The sequence below is a fragment of the Triturus cristatus genome, chromosome 11 (assembly GCF_964204655.1).
Source record: "Triturus cristatus chromosome 11, aTriCri1.1, whole genome shotgun sequence".
In the NCBI taxonomy this organism is placed as follows: Eukaryota; Metazoa; Chordata; class Amphibia; order Caudata; family Salamandridae; genus Triturus; species Triturus cristatus.
Genome location: NC_140594.1, coordinates 419951839 through 419972089, shown reverse-complemented (window position 1 = coordinate 419972089; position 20251 = coordinate 419951839). Strand labels below are relative to the sequence as shown.

At 45.6% G+C, this 20251-nt stretch overlaps 1 protein-coding gene across 2 annotated transcripts in view; it reads left to right on the top strand.

Moving 5' to 3' along the window:
* Positions 1-14449, top strand: part of LOC146784360 (all-trans-retinol 13,14-reductase-like) — a 141246-nt gene extending 126797 nt beyond the window's left edge. For both annotated transcript variants that reach the window (XM_085636194.1, XM_085636196.1), the window contains exons 11-12: positions 13960-14135; positions 14218-14449. In XM_085636194.1, the coding sequence (XP_085492320.1) occupies positions 13960-14105 (146 nt within the window). In that variant the 3' untranslated portion in view covers positions 14106-14135; positions 14218-14449. The remainder of the gene's footprint in view (positions 1-13959; positions 14136-14217) is intronic.
* The last annotated feature ends 5802 nt before the right edge of the window (positions 14450-20251 follow it).

Sequence of the window (20251 nt, the reverse complement as noted above, 5' to 3'; positions counted from 1 at the left end):
TCCAGGGGGTGCAACAGTAGGGTAAGTGTTGGATAGTATAGGGGTAAAAATTGCTATTCTAACTCCAGGGGGTGCAACAGTAGGGAAAGTGTTGGATAGTATAGGGGTAAAAATTACTATTTTAACTCCAGGGGGTGCAACAGTAGGGTAAGTGTTGGATAGTATAGGGGTAAAAATTACTATTCTAACTCCAGGGGGTGCAACAGTAGGGTAAGTGTTGGATAGTATAGGGGTAAAAATTACTATTCTAACTCCAGGGGGTGCAACAGTAGGGTAAGTGTTGGATAGTATAGGGGTAAAAATTACTATTCTAACTCCAGGGGGTGCAACAGTAGGGTAAGTGTTGGATAGTATAGGGGTAAAAATTACTATTCTAACTCCAGGGGGTGCAACAGTAGGGTAAGTGTTGGATAGTGTAGTGTAATATTATGCGTTGTAATGGTATGCGTTGTAAAGGTAGTATGCGTTGTAATGGAATGCGTTGTAAAGGTAGTTTTTAAAAATGCGTTGTAGTGTCATGCTATGTAATGGAATGCGTTGTAATGGATGTTGCGTTGTAAAAAATGCGTTGTAAGTGTAGTGCGTTGTAAAAGTTGCGTTGTAAATGTTGTTCCCCAAAATGCTAGCATGCACAGTGTCTTAGATTACATCATGACAGTACACTTTATTGGGTCTGTATCTTAAACTCAATGACCCTCAGAAAAATTAAAGCCTGTTGCTCACTTTTTCAAACTTCAGGTTATCGTCCTGAGCTGGTCACAAGATGTGGGGGACAGATACAGGCACATCTCTTTGTTACAGGTGGAAGCAGTGGCCTTGCCCTTGACATCTGCTTTCTTGTTGTTTCTTGCCGTCCACAGCTTCAGTGTTGCTCTAACCACCTCAAAGACCCTTCTGAGCTCCTCTAAACATAGCGTTATGGTCCAACCCAGACAAACCACAACCTACCCACAATGGCCAGTGTGGGGGGGGGGCAGCATTAGCACCACGGGAACATGCTTCTCTGTTGTCTTCCTCTCTCGTCTGCCCCCCGCCACTCCCACCTCATTTGGCTTCAGGTCTGGATCAAAAAATATATTTCAGGGAAAGCAACCATATATTAGTTGCAGTTAATTGTGTGTTTTGGAGTTATTCTTGGACACTTCTTTGCCTCATACTGTTGCATGATATAAAGAATTAAATAAATAGAATTAAAGAAGTATAACATTAAATAACAGCAATGGTTATTACCAAGGGGTTATAAGTGACATCAAATAGACAACAAGAGCAAAGTTAGAGTTGTCTATAATCTCACTCAGAACCCCAAGGTGAAAAACATCCCGTTATTTACTTTTTACCCATCGTAAGTTTAATTTATGTGAGGCCTCCAATATTATGTGCTTCTGCTTATATGTGATAGGCAGGGACAAAGGGGAGCAATGAAGGAGCTGTTTATACCATTGTGTTGAGTCTTACCCATAGAGTGCTGGTGTTTCCTTGGTGAGGGAATGTTGGGGTCTCCAAAGAGGTGGAATCTCCAGAAGGATGATCAGTTAGAGCTGATAAGTGGCAGTTGATATATCTTGATAGTCCTGCTGTATACTTGTATCTTAATAAAGCCCTATCTGGAAAACCGTGTTTTTTTTAGTGGAGATAAGCAGTACCCTAATCGTCAGGACAAGGTTACCACACATGTGGAAGGTTCAGCTCCAGTGCATCCAGTGCAGCGCAGCGGTGTTGTGTGCCGATTGGCGCACTGCAGGCCATCATTGGAGGATCATCAAGTCTGTTGGCTACCGTGCGGTGTTCTGCTGTGCCGCATTTTGAAGGGGGCGAGAGTGTGGCTGGGGCGGAGCTCTCTAGTACTCGCCGCAAATGTGGGTTAGTGGCAGGCCCCGTCAACTCCTGGCTTCATCACGCATGTACGCGTGCCTTCTTGTACTCTGAGGTTGGTCCTCGAGCTCCACTGTCAGGCCTCGAAAAATCACAAACATGTTACTAGACCTGCAGGTCTAGCGACTTAAATATTCTACTCGACCTAATTGTAATGCTCATGACCCATAAACTGGTTTCAAATGATGCGATTGTGGGCAAATATTTGAATTCACTGAGCTGCCATTTTCTTCCTTATCACATATGAGAGCACCTTCAAATATGCAAGTTCAGCATGTCTGCTGTACAAAACACTCTTGTTTGATTAAATAGACTAAACATTTGCTCCATAAATAATACAAATCTAGCCACATGTAGGAAACACATGACCCCTGACTTGCCTCTTAGCTCATTAACAGCATTGTCATCAGGGCGGGAACGGGAATGTTTCTCAAATCATGTTTAAAATCTATCACTTTTAATAAATACATAACTAAAGCATAAAGTGATAGCACATTGTCATTTGCAGTCGGCAGATTTTACATTTAAAAGGCCACAAAATTTCCCACTGACATGCGGTTTTACTGGTCAAACTATGTAGTGTACAAACAATAATGTGTGGAAATAGAGTTCCTGCATATATATATCATTTGCACATCACAACGTAAAGTGTTCCGATTTGTTTTGCTCCTATTTAAATCTTTGTCTGCATCGCACTTATTAATTTAAAAAAATTGCTTTTGGAATTCCTGATATAGTTCGATATATTTCTAATATTAATTTACAGGCCATTAATTTAAATGCTAGTGTTAGAGAAACACAAACTGACATCTGCAAACCGCTCACTTGACAAAAACCTCTAGATGTAGAAAGAGAAAGAAAAATAAACTAAATTTTCCAAGCAGCTATTAGTAAAAAGTCAAACTGACATTTGACCTCTTTCCCTAAACAGACAGCAAATGTGTCAAAATAAAACAAGATTTAATGGCTTCTTTATTGTTCATTCACTTTCTGAACACCTGTTCCTTTCCAGCCTATGTTTACTCACCACACCAGATGGTGCTAAAAATAGCTCAACCTGATAAAGTTTGACTTGCAACTGCGAGTGGGCGACTAGATTTTTCAAGGCCTGATTGTAATGTAGAGAGGCAGGCCGCATCCCCACTGGACTGCCATGCATGGGTGCAGAAGTACAGGTGCCATTTTGGATCAGAAAGTTACGTCCATGGAGGTCCCATCATTGCATCGGAAGTACAGTCAACGCGTATAACGTCCACACAAAGGTGCAATTTTTACTGTTCATGATTACTGCGCTGGCTGCAATGACTCAGAATGTTTTCACCATTACAATGCTCTATTCATTACTAGAGCTGTAAGCAGGGTGTTGCCTTACCTTTACATGTTTTCATCATTATTTTATGCCGCTGAGCTGTTGTTAGAGCTGGGAAAAGAGACATTATTACAGTGCTTCTGTGCCTTAGCATTATTTTGTGCATTATTCATTGAACCTGTAAGTGGCACAGAGTACAACTGTGATCCTGCGTGGTCGTAGCTTCATCAGACATATGTCATAGTAAGTCTCTTTTTCCTCAGTCATGCAGCAATCCCTAGTTCCTCCTTCTGCATTTTTACCTAATCCGATAGCTCCAGAGTCAGACTGGGAAGAGTGGAAAGAGGGCTTCGAAGCATATCTGAATCCCCTACATGGAGAGCCCTTTACACATAAAAAGAAATTTGCAATACTGCGGCATTGTTTGGGCTTTGAAGGTTTCCCTATACGTGTTGATCATAAATCCCTTCTACAGTTGTTTACCACTAAGGGATGGGAAAGAGGTACCCCAAGAATTGCCAAATGACAGTAAAAGCTTCATGAGTATGATTATTGAGGGGAATTTGTACCAATTGCCAAGAACTTGCTGCCCAGTTGTCTCTCTCGTCGCCCAGACATAGAAGAGGAAGAATTGTGTGGGGGTGAGGAGGAGTTGGTGTTCACTAATGATAGTCAATCTGAAGGTGCAATGTCGCAGGATGAATGGTTAGCTGTGGGCAATTAAGATGAGGAGATAATGAAAATAAGGGTGGTCTTGGTGGAAGTCAGAAGGAAGGTCGTATGATGGGTACAAACAGGTATTTAAGGAATTATTCTTGGTCAATGGGCTTCCATTACGGTCTAATGTTTTAGATGTCCATGGGGTAATGAGGAACAAACTGTTACCCTTGGCACACGAGGTTCACATTGCCATATGAGCGTTGAAGAGTAGGATTTATGAAAATGTTTGGTGGCCAGGTCTGGACAAATGTGTTGAACACTGTGTAACAGATTGCAGGAGTTGTGCCATTTGTGAAAAATCTCAAGTCACCGTTCCAAGTCCTGTGGAGGCAATAGGAGTGCCGAACAAGACATAGAGTAAATAAACCATTGATTTCATTGGTACCATGGTTGTCCCGGGGGACATGCTAGAGTATGGCATAGTGGTTATAGATTTTACCATCCGTTGGCCAGAGGTTAAGTTTTTGAAAACAGCCAATACTTCTAAGGTTATTGAATTTTTAGAGTCCATTTTTGATAAGGAGGGAATTTCTGAAGGTATCGGAATGGACAAAGGGAGTCCATTCACATCGGCCCAGTTTATGGAATTTTTGAAGTTTTTGGGGATTAAACATACCAAGACTTCAATGTATCATCCAAAGAGTAATGGTCTCGTTGACGGGTTTAACAGAGTCATCAAAGACCGGGTACAGTTGGCGAAGGTCAATGGGTTGAATTGCATTTTAGAACTGAGGAATCTGTTATGAGCTGTATGCACTACTTCTAGCTCTGACACTGGAGTATAACCTTTTGTATTGTTAAGAGGCAGGATTCCTGCATCCAAGATGATAAGGCAGTGGATGGGGGAATTTTCTGTTTTTAAGTCCAGGGTAGAAGATGTTGGAGAAAAAAGGTTACAGGCACAAAGCAAGTATGTGGGCAAGTGTAGAAGGAAAACGGGTGAACCTGGAACGATGTAAGCGACAATGGAGAAGAGTGGGAGGATGCAAGCAACAACATGGAAAGAAACAGGAAGGTGGGAAGGGCAAATTACAACACAGAGCGGGGAGGGTAAGAGGTAGGAGGACAGGTTTGAGCCGGCCTGTAAGTACTCTTATGGAGTACTGCTACTAAAAGAAAACAGTAGCCTGGGCCTGAAAAGGTGAGCAGCAAAAGAGCACTCACTGGGTAAGGAAGCAGTCCTTGGCCATGCTGAGCGAGAGAGTGGGGGACAAACATACAATCAGGAAGGTTAGCTGTAATTCTCTGACAAAATAGAAGCTCGAAAATGAGAGGGATGATGAAACCAAACAATGGTAAGCAATTGGTGAGCCCTAAGCCCCCTGTAAGCTAATAAAATGTCTAGCAAACAGCACATGCGCTATCTCAGGCGAGACTTAAAAAATAAAGAGCTTCTTGGGGAAAATTATATTTTATTTTTAAATGGTATTGCTGACCTTGGCATGCATTATACACCCACACTGTGTGTAGATTTTAACATACTACATTTTTTTTCTAGTGGAAACCAGAAAAACAAGAACTTATAAAAGATTATGTATCTGCATTAAATAGGTTAGCTATTATGCGCTAATAAGACACTAAATCTTCATGCACATGTACAAACTATTCAAAAATAAGTTTTGAGTAGTTGTGAGGAACCATTGAAGGTGATTACTACAATCATTAAAAAAACGAGAACGCCAACTTTCGCATCCCATCCACCACGCCAATGGTGCTATCTTTTCTTTGTGGTAAATGGCCAACGCTAGCAATTCAAAATACTTCCTTTTATGGTAATCACTGCCCCAAGGGTGTTCACAAAGTGCCTGGTGGTAGTAGTCGGGAACTGAAAAAGGGATAGCCCTACCTCGACAATTGCCTGATTAAAAGCACCGGTAGGCAGAATGCCTAGCCCAAAGTCAAGCTGCAGTCTCCTTGCTCCACAGGCTCAGATTCACCATAAATGCCATCAAGTCCCACCTGCAAACCCTACAGCCCACTCCACCCCACCCCTTCTGGGGTCCATTCTAAACACAGAGGCAACGCCGACCCCAATCAGGAGAGGGTATTTGCATTTGCATTTCAGCAGCTACTGCCTCTTTTTCAGGCAAATCGTCAAGTTACGCTTAGGACCGCAATGTGCCTCCTACGGATGATGGCCTCTTGCGTCACCATAGGGACCCATACCAGGCTCTACATGTGCTCAGTACTGGTGGCGCCCGGTCCGACAATATTTTTGGGCCACCGCCCCCCCCCCCCCGACCCCATGTGACCTCCTTCTTGGATTAGCTCACTACCACACCGGCAAACGTGCCCTTCATCTCTCCATAGCCACGCTCTCAAATACATTTAATTTGTTTAACAGTGCTGATAAAGGCTGGCTTTACTAATCCACTTGGCTTTCCATGTAAAATACCGATCTGTTCTTTACAGCAGGCATATTAACCCTGTGTGCTACTTTATGTCAAGTCAAAAGTGCCACTAGACAAAACTCTCTCTCTCTCTCTCTCTCTCGCAGGAACATTATTCACAAGAGTTATCATGACCTTTTTATTGCTGCCTGAAAGCTTGATACACAAGGAACTCTGCATCAGGTGCTATTAAATCGTATGTTACTGCTAAACACAGACACCCCCCCCCCCGCCCAGAGTTTAGCGCCCCGCTCGAGGTTAGCGCCCAGTGTAGCCGCACCGGTTGCACAGCTCTAACGCCGGCCCTGTATGTGCCAGTTGCAGGAATGCCTCTCTGCGCAGAGGTCACACATGGAGGGTCAGTGGGAATATCCAGCATTGCTAAAGGCCAGTGCCCCATCATTGCCTGATTTGGAGAAACAGCAACAATCAGGGCAGGCCTTTCACAAACCCTGTCCCACAGTTGAGTGTAACAGATGCCTCTCTCACAGGCTGGGTGCGCATAGAGACAATATGATGATACAGGGGTTGTATCCCACTCAATAGAAGGGGTGACACATCAATTACCTCAAGCTGCTGTCCATGCTCCTAAATCTCACGGCCTTCTTTCAGAGCAGGCAAAGTAGGTCACATCAAAACAGACAACATGATTACCATGTATTACCTCCAGAAGCTAGCGGCATACACTCGCATGTCAACACTAGCACAACAGATCTGTCACGGGGCCATACACCACTGCATATAGCTCCTGGGTGAGTACTATCTATGGGTAAACAATGACTTTGTGGACCTGCTGAGCAAGATGCATAACAAGTCCATGAGTTGGAACTCTACCTGCATTTCTACTTCCAGAATTGGGACACTACTCAGATAGATCTGTTTGCCACTCCTGACAATGCCAAATGTCCAGTTTTCGCCTCCAGGCACCCACACCCTCAGTCCATGGGCAATGCTGTAAGGTTGAACAGCTCAGGGATATTTGTCTATGTTTTTCTTCCTCTACTGCTCCTTCTGTACTTTGTAAGGAAAATGCGGCAAAACATGCCTCACATTCCTCCTTATGGCTTAGCAAGGCATCCTTGGTAAATCAACACTTCTCGAGATTTCCATCAGCCTCCATGTGAAGCTAATAAACAGGCCATAGGTTCTCATACAGAACCCAAACTTCAGACAGCTCAACCTAGCAGTCAGGCTCCTGAGGACTTAGCTTGGCTATCTCCATCTGCAACAGTTACAGTGCGTAACTATCCTGCGGGAAGCCCCCAGACCGGTTACGTGGGCTGGTTAGGCTACAAAGTGAAAAAGGTTTCTTCACTATAGCATCTTGTACATCATTTGTTACCTCTTGCACCTACAAACGGCAGGCCTCGCCAACACTTCCATGTGGCTACACCTAGCTGCTGTTGCCGCCTACATGCAAAACAGGGAACATTCGTCCTTAATTAGGATTCCTGTCCTCTATGCATTCATGGAGGGCCTCAAAATGATCATACCTCTGAAGGTGCCTTCATACCCTGCAAGGAACTTTACTGTGGTTCTCCCTCGGTGCATACCCTCTTTCAAACCTGCCACTTTACAGTGTTTCTCATGGAAAGTGAGTTTTCTCATAACTATAACTTCTCTCAAGAGCATTAGCGAGCTGCAGGCACATGCACTGGAAGAGCCTTTCATTCAGGTTCACAGGGAAAGGACTATTCTCAGAACGAATCCTAAGTTCTTCCCCAAAGTGATGTCCGCTTTACATCTCAATCACACCATAGTGTCTCAGTCTTTCTTCCACAGCCAGACTCTATAGCAGCGAGAGCCCTTCATACTGTAGATGTGAAGCGGGCCTCCTGTACTATATTGACAGGATGGAGTTCTTCCATTGGTCTGACCGGCTCTTCCTAGCCTTTGCAAAACCCCGCCAGACCCATCCCAAAGGCTGGCATAGATAGGTGGATGGTCACGTGCCTCCAGACCTGCCCCCTCTAAGCTAAAACAATCCTTCCCACCTCTTCCCCGCAGAGCACACTCTACCCCTAAAAAAAAAGGTGAAAACAAGGCCTTTTCGGGTAGTATGCAGGTAGGTGACATATATAAAGCGGTCACTTGGTCACTTTACCGAGTACTAGCTCGTAAGCAGGTTGGAACGCGTCTTACTGTAGATTCACATTCGCCCACCCTCCCCCCTTGAAGCCTGTATTTATTGCAGATCTCTTCTTTTATGATTTTTTTATTACATATCTACTACACATAATTCACATGGTGCACTATGCTGCACTCACTCACATGTCCATGCATACTTTCACCCCAGTGTATTCGAAACACTTCCTTGAAGATAAACCACGTGTAAACGTTCAAGCCCAACACTAGATGGCAGTAATATGTAGAACATATTAATCTACAGCACTATACACTATGAACAGATGCTTCCAGGGTGAGAAACATTTTCATTCCATATTTTCTCACTTTTTTTTTTAACTTTTAGTAAAAATGAAATTGATTTTAATCGTGATTTAAAAAAAAATTGTCACTGCACAGGAAGGTGCCGTTTTGCTGCTTACAATATGATGGCTGCAAGATCGCAATTTTCATTACAAATATATCTCAGCAAACATGTTGTTTTTGTTTGTTTTGCGTTTTTTTCCCCCAGCCATTCCTCCACATCTAAGGGTACCTCCAGCACTCACCAGGTGTGCAACACATCTAATAGCGTGCTTCCCAATGGCTGTGGATTATTTTCCTACAGTGCAAAAATCGTGATTTCAAGATGACACAAAAAATCATCAGCCAATCACATTCTCGAAAAACTTCTCATGTGATTGACAAGATTCATGATTTTCTGAATACTGATTTCAACAACCCAGATATAAAAACTTGGCCTCACATGTTTTTAGCTGTCTACCCCAGATATGGAGCATTAGGTATACATTTTTTCTTTCTGCAGCTTACAACCTCCGATTGCTTTCTACATGGTTACATCCTTAGTCTATCTCAAAAAGACTTCTCCTGAAAAACTGCCCTTGACTTACTTCCCCTTGATTCCTGTAATTACTGGCTTCTGAGTGACCATCTTCTTACCTTACATCCTCCGCTAGCCTTCTATTTCTTAGTATAGCCTTCAATCAGTCTAATGTCTGTATGCCTAAATCATTCTGATTGTTGTTCTGCAAAAGACTGACACCTCATTACATAGACTACTAACTATCCGTGCAATCTAATCTAGCCTATCTATCTCACCAACCATTCACCTAAAACAACATAGCCCCCACTTATGATCACAGCTAACTGGCATTAATATAATCTATCATATAGTAACTGTAGTAAATGCATGCAAATTTGTTCTGAAAGCACATGACTAATCTCAATAACCAACATTTAACTACTGGATTAACCACTAACCTTGGGTACTGGAGTAGTGTGCTACTTTCTGCAAAGTTCTTCAACGCCTTATTAGGGGTAGTACGCGCTATATAAATACAATTCCAAATACAAACTCGTTAAACCTTTAAATCCCACTAAACAAGTTTGCTAAATGCTTATATAAAAAAAAATAACTACTGAACAGATTTACACCAAACCAATGACAGCAAGCTTTCAGAGTAAAGTTCTACTTTTATGCCAAGTTTGGTTTTAATGCATTCAGCAGTTTTGGCTGAAGACACAAGCAAAATTTCCTATGGAAGCTAACATTGGAAAATGCATCTTTTTTTCACACCGGTGTTAACTTTGTTTCGTCCTCACTCATCTGCACCAAAAATTGGCATGCCAAGCAGTTCCCAAATTTGGTGCAGATCTGTCAGAGGGTTCAAAAATTATAGATATATCTAAAACTATCACTTCAATGAAAAGTGCATTTGACCCATGATAACTACACAGTGACAACCACCACTATGTATATATAGGCTAAGCTGAATACAATCAAACAGTCATAATAGATGCTTATTATGACCATGGCTCATTCTCTGTGAACTGGAGCCCTATGAAAATAAAGTACATTGCTGGAATTGGTGCCAAAGCTCCCACTCACTATAGCGCACTCCTCAAAAGTACACAGAGCAGTGTCATCCTTGGTGAACATGTTGTAAGGGTCTTGTAAGTACACAGGGCGTTATGTACAGTTTCAAAGGAACTGAGAGTCTTCTTGAAGTAACGAATAGAACCATGAACTCAATATATAAGGCCAAGGCTCTCCTTCTCAGCCACCTTTCCTGGGTGTAAGGGCAAAACATTTCCCAAGATGCCAAGGTCTGGCTGGATATGGGCTCCAAGAGTCACTCTAGCTGAGGGCTTGGATGGGGAGGAAGACTGGTTGGGGCCTCTCTAGCTTGAAAGGAGGTGCAAAGGCAGGTGGCACACTGCAATCTGAGGATGTATATGTCCCTTCTGGCTTTCTTTGGAGACAGAAAGGTGCTTAAACACAGATGGTGGAGGAGAGCTGGTTTCAATCAATCAAGTTGTACTTGTATAGCAAGGCTTATCACCCGAGAGGGTATCCAGGCGCTGTGCTACAGGTTTCAGTCAGGTCTTGAGTCCCTACCTGAAGTGGATCAACGAGGGTGAGATGCGGAGGTGGAGGGGCAGGGTGGTTCAGGATCCAATGGCGAGGTGGGAGAAGAAGCGTCCTCCGGAGCGGCAGCGGTGGATAAGTGGTATTTGTGCATAGCGAAGGATCCTGGAAGGTTGGTGGAACTGAAGGTGGTGGTTCATGCAGGCGGGTCCTTGACCGTGGCAGGTTTTGTAGGCGTGGGTTAGAAGCTTGAATTGCCATCTCTTCTGGACTTGGAGCCAGTGGAGGTCCTTAAGGTGCTGGTGAGGTGGTTCCTCCTGGGCAGGTTGAGGATCAGTCTGGCAGTTAGAGTCTTTTCATAAGTTAGGTGGTGGTACCAGCATAGAGTGCGTTGCCGTAGTTCAGCTGGCTGATGATGAGGTCCTGCATGAGTGTTTTTCTGGCGCTGATGGGGAGCCACTTAAAGACTTTACAGAGCATGTGAAGCATGTTGAAGCCGGCTGAGGAGATGTCATTGACCTGACGTTTCTTGGAGAGTTTGCTGTCCAGGATGATGCCGAGGTTACGGCCGTGGTCTTTCGGAGTGGGATGGGTCCGACTTCCGATGGCCACCAGGACTTGTTCCAGATGGCGTTTTGTCTGCCGAAGATCAGAACTTCAGTTTTCTCCGTGTTGAGCTTCAGGCAGTTGTTCTTCAGCCAGGCTGAGACTTTCTTCATACAGTTTTGGAAGTTGGTCTTCATTGGGGGGGGGACGGCTGTGAGCAAGAGGACAAGCTGGGTATCATCGGTGTATAAGAGGATGATGATGTGAGATCTGACGATGTCTGCGAATGGTGTCATGTAGATGTTGAAGGTTGGGCTGAGGTACGAGCCTTGGGGGACGCCACAGATGGTGTGCTTGGGTTGTGAGTTGAAGGGAGGCAGGCAGACTCTGGTTGCGCCATGTGGGAAAGGATGCCATCCATCTGAGCGCATCATCCGTGATTCCATCTGGCGTAGTCGATCAATGAGTGTGTGGTGTGAGACAGTGTCTGGCTGCGGAGAGGTCGAGCAGGCTGATTATCCTGTCTAGTACGGTGCAGATGTTGTCTGTAGCAGCGATCAGTGCTGTCTCGGTGCTGTGGTTGGCTCTGAACCTTGATTGGGGAGGGTCTAGCAGGTTGTTTCTCTCCAGGCGTTTGGTGATTAGGAGGTTGATGGCCTTTTCCAGGACTCTAGCAGGGAACTGGAGCAGTGAGATGGGACAGTAGTTCTGGAGATCACTCAGGTCTGCAGAGGGTGTCTTGAGGAGGGGTCTCACTTCTGCATGTTTCCAAGCGTTAGGAAAGGGGGCATTGAGGATGGTGGTTAGCTGGAGGACGATCTAGTCTCTTCTGAGTTTGAAAAGTCGTGGGGGCATGGGTCGGTGGGTGCCTCCGAGTGGATGGAGTTCATTAGATTGGGTGTGTTCGGTGTGCCGAGTTGTTCCCATGCGGTGAGCAGGTGGTCGGCGCAGGTGGTCGATGGGATGTTGTGGAGGTCGTGGGATTGGGGATCAAAGTTTCTGTAGATGGTTGGTATATTGTGGCAGTGGTTGGCGAGGGCGTTGCAGAGATCCTGTGAGGAGGGGATCGAGTTTTCAGTGGCTGACAGGTGGGTGAACTCTCTGACGATGGTAAAAGAGTTCCTTGGTTTGGTTGGCGCTTGTCTCGATCTGGTGAGTCAGGGCCTCCTTTTTTGCAGCTTTGAGCTGGTGGTGGTAGTCATTGAGGATTGACTTGAAGGTGACTCAGTTGGTATGGTTCTTGCTGGTGCGCCATCTTCTTTCCAGTTATTTGCACTTGCGCTTCGACATGCTGAGTTCAGGGGTGTAGCAGCTGGCTGTTTGGTACGTCTGTGCGTTTTGGCAGGTTTGGTGAGAGCGACTTGGCGGCGTAGGTGATCTAGTCGTTTAAGTTCTGTATTGCTTGGTCCAAGTTAGTAGTGATGTTGAGCTGTGTGATGTAAAGGGAATCAGTCCATTGGTACTGTGTGTCCTTGGCCCAGCTACGGAAGGGGACGCTGTGGTGGTTGGGGGCAGTGAAGGGAGGTCCAACGAGGGTGAAGTGTACGATGGAGTGGTCTGACCAGGTGAATTCTAAGGTGTGGCTGTAACAGATTCTGTTGTCTGTTTAACATGACAAAACCTGACAGGTAGAAAACAATGTAGGATGTCATTTATCAAAATCACTGTTTAAGGTCTATTAATCTACTGTGAAATCCTGAAGATTAGTTTGCAAAACACAATTTGGTCAGATTAAGGCAGAATCTATCAAATGAGACTTTTCATGCTAAAATAAAATAATTAGTGGAGCCAAGAATAAGGCCATATTTAATGTTTATACATTTTGGGTAAATGTATAATCTTATTAGCTTGGAAAGCCTAACTCAAATTATGTCATTTACCCGGAAGTTGACTAAAACTGACATAATTTCTGAATATGTGGAATGAATGAGTTTTTAAGGTGGATTGGGATGGTGTGTGTGTGTGTGTGTGTGTGTGTGTGTGTGTGTGTGTGTGTGTGTGTGTGTGTGTGTGTGTGTGTGTGTGTGTGTGTGTGTGTGTGTGTGTGTGTGTGTGTGTGTGTGTGTGTGTGTGTGTGTGTGTGTGTGTGTGTGTGTGTGTGTGTGTGTGTGTGTGTGTGTGTGTGTGTGTGTGTGTGTGTGTGTGTGTGTGGGGGTGTGTGGGGGTGTGTGGGGGTGTGTGGGGGTGTGTGTGTGTGGGGGTGTGTGGGGGTGTGTGGGGGTGTGTGTGGGTGTGGGTGTGGGTGTGGGTGTGGGTGTGGGTGTGTGTTGGTGTGGGGGTGTTGGTAGGCAATGCAGGGAGTTCGCATCAATAGTTGTCAGAGAGGTAAGTAAGCATTCAGTTGCCCAGTCAGAAATGATAGTCTTGTATTCTTGAGTGTGATGCTCATGCTGCACAGTCTGAACAGAGCTTCTTAAAGAAGACCTTGTCTCCCCTTTCCTGTTAACTTGCCAGTGCTGTACAACCACAGCAGGGATACACTATGAGGATACGTTTAGCCTATCCCATAAATCTCATTAACCCCTTGTTTCTTGGTTTTCGTTATAAAATGCCAAACACAGACAATAGTCTTCAAATGGTATTGCATTTTAAGCTATCTCCATTATTTGCTCTTCTACCTTCCCTCTCAGGCCAGGATGTATTCATCTGCGGTTTCGCTGGTGCTCTGAATGGTGGGCTACTGTGTGCATCTGCTGTCTTGGGACGCACCATCTACCTGGATTTGGAGCTTCTCAAAAGGCGAATCAAATATGCAAATGACAAGAAAATAGATTGATGATCACCATGGCTTTTCTTTGGATTATCGGTGAGCTTGATTCCTGAGTATAGGCATCTCTTGACTTAGTAATAGTAAGGCCTTAACTCTCAAACTTTTGTTTATTTTCCAGATCTTATTTCTTCTAGTTGAAGAAGTCGTTTCTCTAATGAAGGTCCAATTCTCTGGTATGACTTGAAATGGCAGATGAGAAAGAAAAGGCGTGAAGGGGAAGACATCTGTCGTCTTTCTCACTTTCTGCAGTGAGTGGACTGCAGGGTAGCAGGATCAATTCCCCCTGTGGATATTGATAAACTGAGTACTTTTGTAGTTTGTTTATGAATAAAAAACATTTTGCTGTGTGATTTGCTTGTCTCTGTTATGTAAATATTTTAAACATAAACTGAAACTATGCTCTGCCTTCTGGGTGGAACCATGTAACTGACTGCTGGTTTCTTCCTTAGGAGTTAAAAGTATAAAAATGACGTTTGCTTTTCTTCCTTGGGTAACAAACAGAGACCCTGATCTTGTGCGATGGCGTTTCCTTGTTGGTTTATCTTTACAGATGTGTTTGGTAACAGTGACTGTTGTGGTAGCCAGAGAGCTGGCCAATGCGTCTCTGGCTTTGTTTAGATGCATTCAGTGGTAGCTGGTGACACAGAAAAATCAAAAGCTGTGTGGGAAAGTGGCTCTGTATATACTGTTCCTTAATAGGTACAGGGTGTACAGAGTCCACAGTCCCCCAGGATTTGACAGAGGCTAAAATTAGATATAACCTTACTCTCTAAAGTGGTAGCTTGGTCGAGCAATAAGGCAGTATCAGAGGACAGTGTAAAGCATGTGTTGTACACACTCAGTCAGCAAATGGTCTCACACACTCAATAACTGAACTCTAGGCCAATGGTTTATATATAAAAAATATATGCTTGTTTTATTTTAGAACCAACACTTGGATTTAAAATATACTTTCTCAGAATGAGATGTTTCATATAAATACTTTTGCAATATGCAATTGACTTTTGTAAACAGTTACAAGTGGTTGCAATAGGCAACTCTATTTTAAACACAACAATGCATTAAGCTCAATGGAAAATTCAAGTTATTTGTAACAGATTACTTTTTAGATTACTTTTGGAATTCCAGGACTGGATCCTAGATTAAATCCTGGGTCAGTACTCAGAATCAAGTGATGAAAGTCGACTTAATTACTGTAATGATTTTTAAACAATATTTAGCTATTTTAAAAGTTGACACTTAGAAAATATTTCAAAGAAAACAGTCAATGATTCCCTATGGAAGAAAATTCAAGTTGCAGGTACAGTATGTTCTCGTTACTTTTGTAATCCAGTACTGGGTCCCTAGACTGAGTACTGGGACCTTTATCCAAAACAGGTAAGTAATTACGATTTCAGATATTATACGATTTTTGAAGAATATTTAAAGATTGCAGAAATTGACACTTGGAAGAAATTTCACAGAAAAACAGTCAATGATTTCCTATGGAAGAAAATTGGGTTCCGGGTAAGTACAGTTGTAAGTATTTTTCAGAGTCAGTGCTGGGCACCAAGATCCAGCACTGGGACCTCACCTATGAGCAGGTGAGTAATTTCGTTTTCGTTACTCGGCTGATTTTTGGTGAATATTTTAAGATTTGAAAAGTCCACACTTAGAAGAAATTTCAGGAAAAAGCCAGTCAATGTTACCCTATGAGGAAAATAGAGTTATCGGTTTAAGGGTAAGTACTCGACTGGCAGAGTTGAGGTTCTGGGCATAGACTCAGGGGTCCCCCAGGGTCAGGTAGGTACAGTTAGTTCACCCTCAGCGACTCTAGGGCGGCCGGGTGCAGAGAGAGTTAGGCCCAATGTTATCCTATGAGGGATAGGGGGGCCTTGGTTGGTGGCTACTGACTGGCAAGCCACGCGGCTGTGGGAGCTGGGCTCCTGGTCACTTACTCAGGGCAAGTGGGGAAGTAGGTAGGTGTAGAGTTTTCACTGCCAGGGCCACTCGGGCGGCTGGGTGCAGGGTGCTTTTGAGCCTTCGGGTGCTCAATTGATTTCAATGGGAAATCTCCGGTTTAGAAAAAGACTGCAAGCTCGGGGACGAGGATTCTTCAGGTGCCACCACCACTTCGAGAGGTAAGTTGGGTAGTTGGAGGATAGGTAGGTACCCCGGGATTGGGCACAGGGGGCCGCGGGGCGCCGCGTGCAGGGGTGCCTTTTGGTGTCGGGAAATCTTACCCTCTGTTGATCGCGGTAGGGGGGCACCTTGTTCTGAGGCTGCAGGCTTCTTCAGGAGTGTCGAGGGAGGTCCTTGGGTGCCGGACTCGGGGTCACAGTCGCCGTGGGGTCGTCCTCGTGGTCTTTGTTCACTCCGGCACTGGCCAGGCTTGGCTGGTGCAGAGTGTGCTGGGTTCGCGGTTCCGGGCTGCTGCCAGGGATTAGAGGTAGGTTTTGAGTAGGGCCTCTACTCATGGGAGTCCCAGGGGCTTAGAGCCAAAAGGTAGCCAGGTCCTCCAGGGTTTGTGAGGTTGCTGGCCACAAGAGATGCCGGGTTGGAGCAGGAGCAGGTTCGAGGGTCGACAGGCCGGTAGGGCTGGGGCCAAAGCAGTTGGTGTCTTCCTCTTTTTAGCAGCTGCAGGGCAGGTCTTCTTTCTTCTTGCTCTTCTTTGTAGTTTTGAATCCGGAATCTGGGGAAGGAAGGTTCAGGGTGCCCCTAAATACTAGATTTAGGGGCGTTACAGGTAGGTGAAGGGCAGGGACCAATGGGTCCCTGTCCTGGGGTGGGTACACCCCCTATCCTGCCTCTCCTGTGGGAGGGGGGCAGTAGCCTAGTCCTGATAGAGTAGGGCTCCCCATCTTCAAGATGGCGAGAGCCCGGAGATGTGCTTCACCTCGCCTCCCCCACCTGAGGGGTGGGGTTGGCAGGCTGGCACATCCCCTGTCCTTATTTGGGGTTTCCGGCCAAAGCTTCCCGCCAGAGTGGGGGGTTGCAGTGGCCTGGGGAAGCTCACAGAGGTGGCATGCCTTTGAAGCTTCCCCCTGCCCATCCTGGGGGAGGATATTTAGCACCTCGCCCAGGATGTGCATTGTTGCAGGCCCAGGAGAGCAGGGGCTCTCCTACCCAGGGGTCCAGCAACATGTCTGCTGGGTGGCAGCCTCAGAGCAGACGTGGATTGTAGGTTAGGTTTAAGGGGGCACCTCTAAGATGCCCTCTGGGGTGCTTGGTACATTAAATCCCACACTGGCATCTGTGTGGGTTTAATGTGCTGAGAAGTTTGATACCAAACTTCTCAGTCTTTAGTGTTGCCATTATGGTGCTGCGGAGCTCGTGTTTGACGAGCTCTCAGCACCATGTACTCTTAAATGGCAGCACTGCACTTATAGTGCTCAGGAATGGACCTGGGCACTGTAGGGGCACAGGGCTCCTGCTCCTGTGCCCACACCATTGGCATAAGGCACCCAGCTAGAGGGGTGGCTGATGTATGCCATGGCAGTGTAGGTGATGGGCATGGCACACAGGGATGTGTGTCATGTCGACTTTGTTTTTGTCTTGCACCCAAACACTCAGCCTGCAAAGGCAGTGTGTGTGTGTAAGGGTACAGGGCCTCTAAGGGTGGCACAAGGAGTGCTGCAGCCCTTAGAGGCCTTCCCTGGTCACAAGGCCCTGGGTACCTAGGGTACCATTTACCAGGGGCTGACATGTGGCCAGGGTTTGCCAATTTGGGTTTGGTTTGTTTTAGGGAAGGAACATAAGCCCTGGGCACCTGATTGGCAGGAGTCCAGGGCACACTCAGTCAAAGTACATTCAGCAATTCAGCAAAAAGTGGGGGCATACCATGCAAGAAAGATGGCACTTTCTCACAAGCTGCTAATCCATGGTCTACCTACTCATCATTCTGCCATTTGAATCATTTCCTTCTATAGTGTCTTACCAGACTAATGTCTTGAAGGCAATATAAAGGTCAGATCACCCTTTTTGTCAATTAACAAAGCACTGTTGGTGAATGTCTTTATGTTTATGAATAGTGAGCCCCACATTCTAGCCCTCGCCCAAAATTAACGTGGATTCCACTTTTTGCAAGCTCAACACTTTTTCTCTCACAGAATCTTTGCTCGACTTCATCATGAGATACTACTCTAGTGGTTGTTAGAACTGGGGGTCTCTAATTGGCAGAGGTAGGTACCTTTGTCCAAAAAGGGACCCTTGCTTCTAGTCAGGGTAAGGGGGATACACACTTTAGATAACCCCTGATCAACCCCTGGGGAGCTTGGCACGGGCGGACAGGCTTATCCCAAAGGCAATGTGTAAAGTATTTGTACTGAAAACACACAGTAACATAGTGATAGCACCACAAATGGACACCACACCAGTTTAGAAAAATAAAGTATCTTTATTTAAACTCAAGAGCAAAACGACAAAAATCCGACATATATGTAGTAAAGTAGCACTTAAAAACCATTATTTCCAAAAAAAAGCTTGTAGAAAACAAATAGCTCCACCTGGGGCTATTACAACGTCATGACAGCAATAAATCCAAAGTACTGTCCTGACCACGAGGTGCGCGGCGTAGGGCACAGACCCCCAAACAAACAGTACCTTTGGAAAACAAAGTCTATGACGATGCACGGCGTTATAGAGGTGCAGGTTGGTCTCGAGGCCGCTCCCTGGGTGCCACAGGGGAGGTGAGGCGTTGTGTCCACGAGGAGGAGATGTGTCGAATCCAGGACAGGGGAAGCCGGTTGCGTTGGCGGTGAGGCGTCTGTTCCGGTGAGGCGAAATTGGCAAGTTCGTGGAGTCACCCTTGGCGGTTATCGGAGCCGCGATAACAGGATGCAGGCGCTGGCAATGACGGAGTCAGTGCGAGCGCTGGCGTCGGGGATTCCAATAACTGGAGTCGGAGGTGCAGTGCAGGCAGTGCGGAGCGTTGTGCACTTTACGAGTGGTGCCCCTGGCCTCTGTGTAGGTTGCGGCGTCTCGTCGGTGGTGCTGATGGCGTCGGAGATTACATTTCTTGCTTCTCTTAGGTTTCTTCCAGCTCCAAACAGCAGGAATAACTTTCAGAGGCACAAACCTGGAACAGGCACCTCCTGGCCGGTCAGAACTCTCAGCAATAGAGTTCAGGGGAGCTCGGGGTGAAATCTTTGTGTCCCTGAGACTACAGAACAGGAGGCCAGCACACACCAGCCCTTGGAGATTTTTCTTTTAGTAGGTTTCTCAGCAAGGTTTCAGTCTTTGTCCTTTCCTTGGCAGAAGCAGCAACTACAGGCCAACCCCGCATAGCAAAGGGGCAGTACTCCTCCTCAAAGCTCTCCGGTTATTGTACTTGGCAAAGGTTCCTCTTGAGGCTAGAAGTGTGCTAAAGTTCTGGGGTTTAAGGTCCACTACTTATACCCCATTTTGTCTTTGTTCTTCCTCCTCCTTCTGCAAGGATCTCTGAGCCCAGTTCAAACCAGTTCAGTCCTCACTGGTGCAGTATGACCACAGTGGGTGGAGAACGCATTGTGCAAGAGAAACGGGCCCTATTCAGGTGCAAGGAAAACTCCTCCCACTACTCTAAATGCAGCCATGGTCTTGTCAGCTCAGCTCTGAGTCATCCAGGAAGGGCCAGGCACACCTAAACCCCCCCCCCCCCCCCCCCCCCCCCGGCCCCCGGATGTCTACAGTGACTGGACATTCCGAGCCCCTGTCACTTCAAAACCAGACAGTCAATCCACAGCCAGGCAGAGGCACACAGGATGGTTAATCAAGAAAATGCCTATTTTCAAAAAGTATTCTCAAGAACAAGAGAACCCCAGTATTCCGACCAGGGGTAATCTATGTTATAAAAGGAACAATGGCACAACAGAGGCCACTAGGGTCGTGGGGTAGCCTAGGCTACTATTATTTAAATGAGCATTAGTCAGGAAGACAAGGAATAAGTCCACAGGGACTAGTTACGCAATATATGCAGGGTTGGAATGACATCACATTTATTAACAGCATAAATGGAGTATCACTTTTTTCTATTCAGGTGGTAGTTCTGGTGCTCACACAAGAATATAGTGAAGGCGCGTGAAGTGAAGCAAAGAATAAGAGAAACAGTTAATGTCACAGATGATGTAGGCTAAGCCGGGAGTAGCAGGAGAGTGCTGTCTCCACGGGAACCACCGTTACGCCAAGGAGATTGA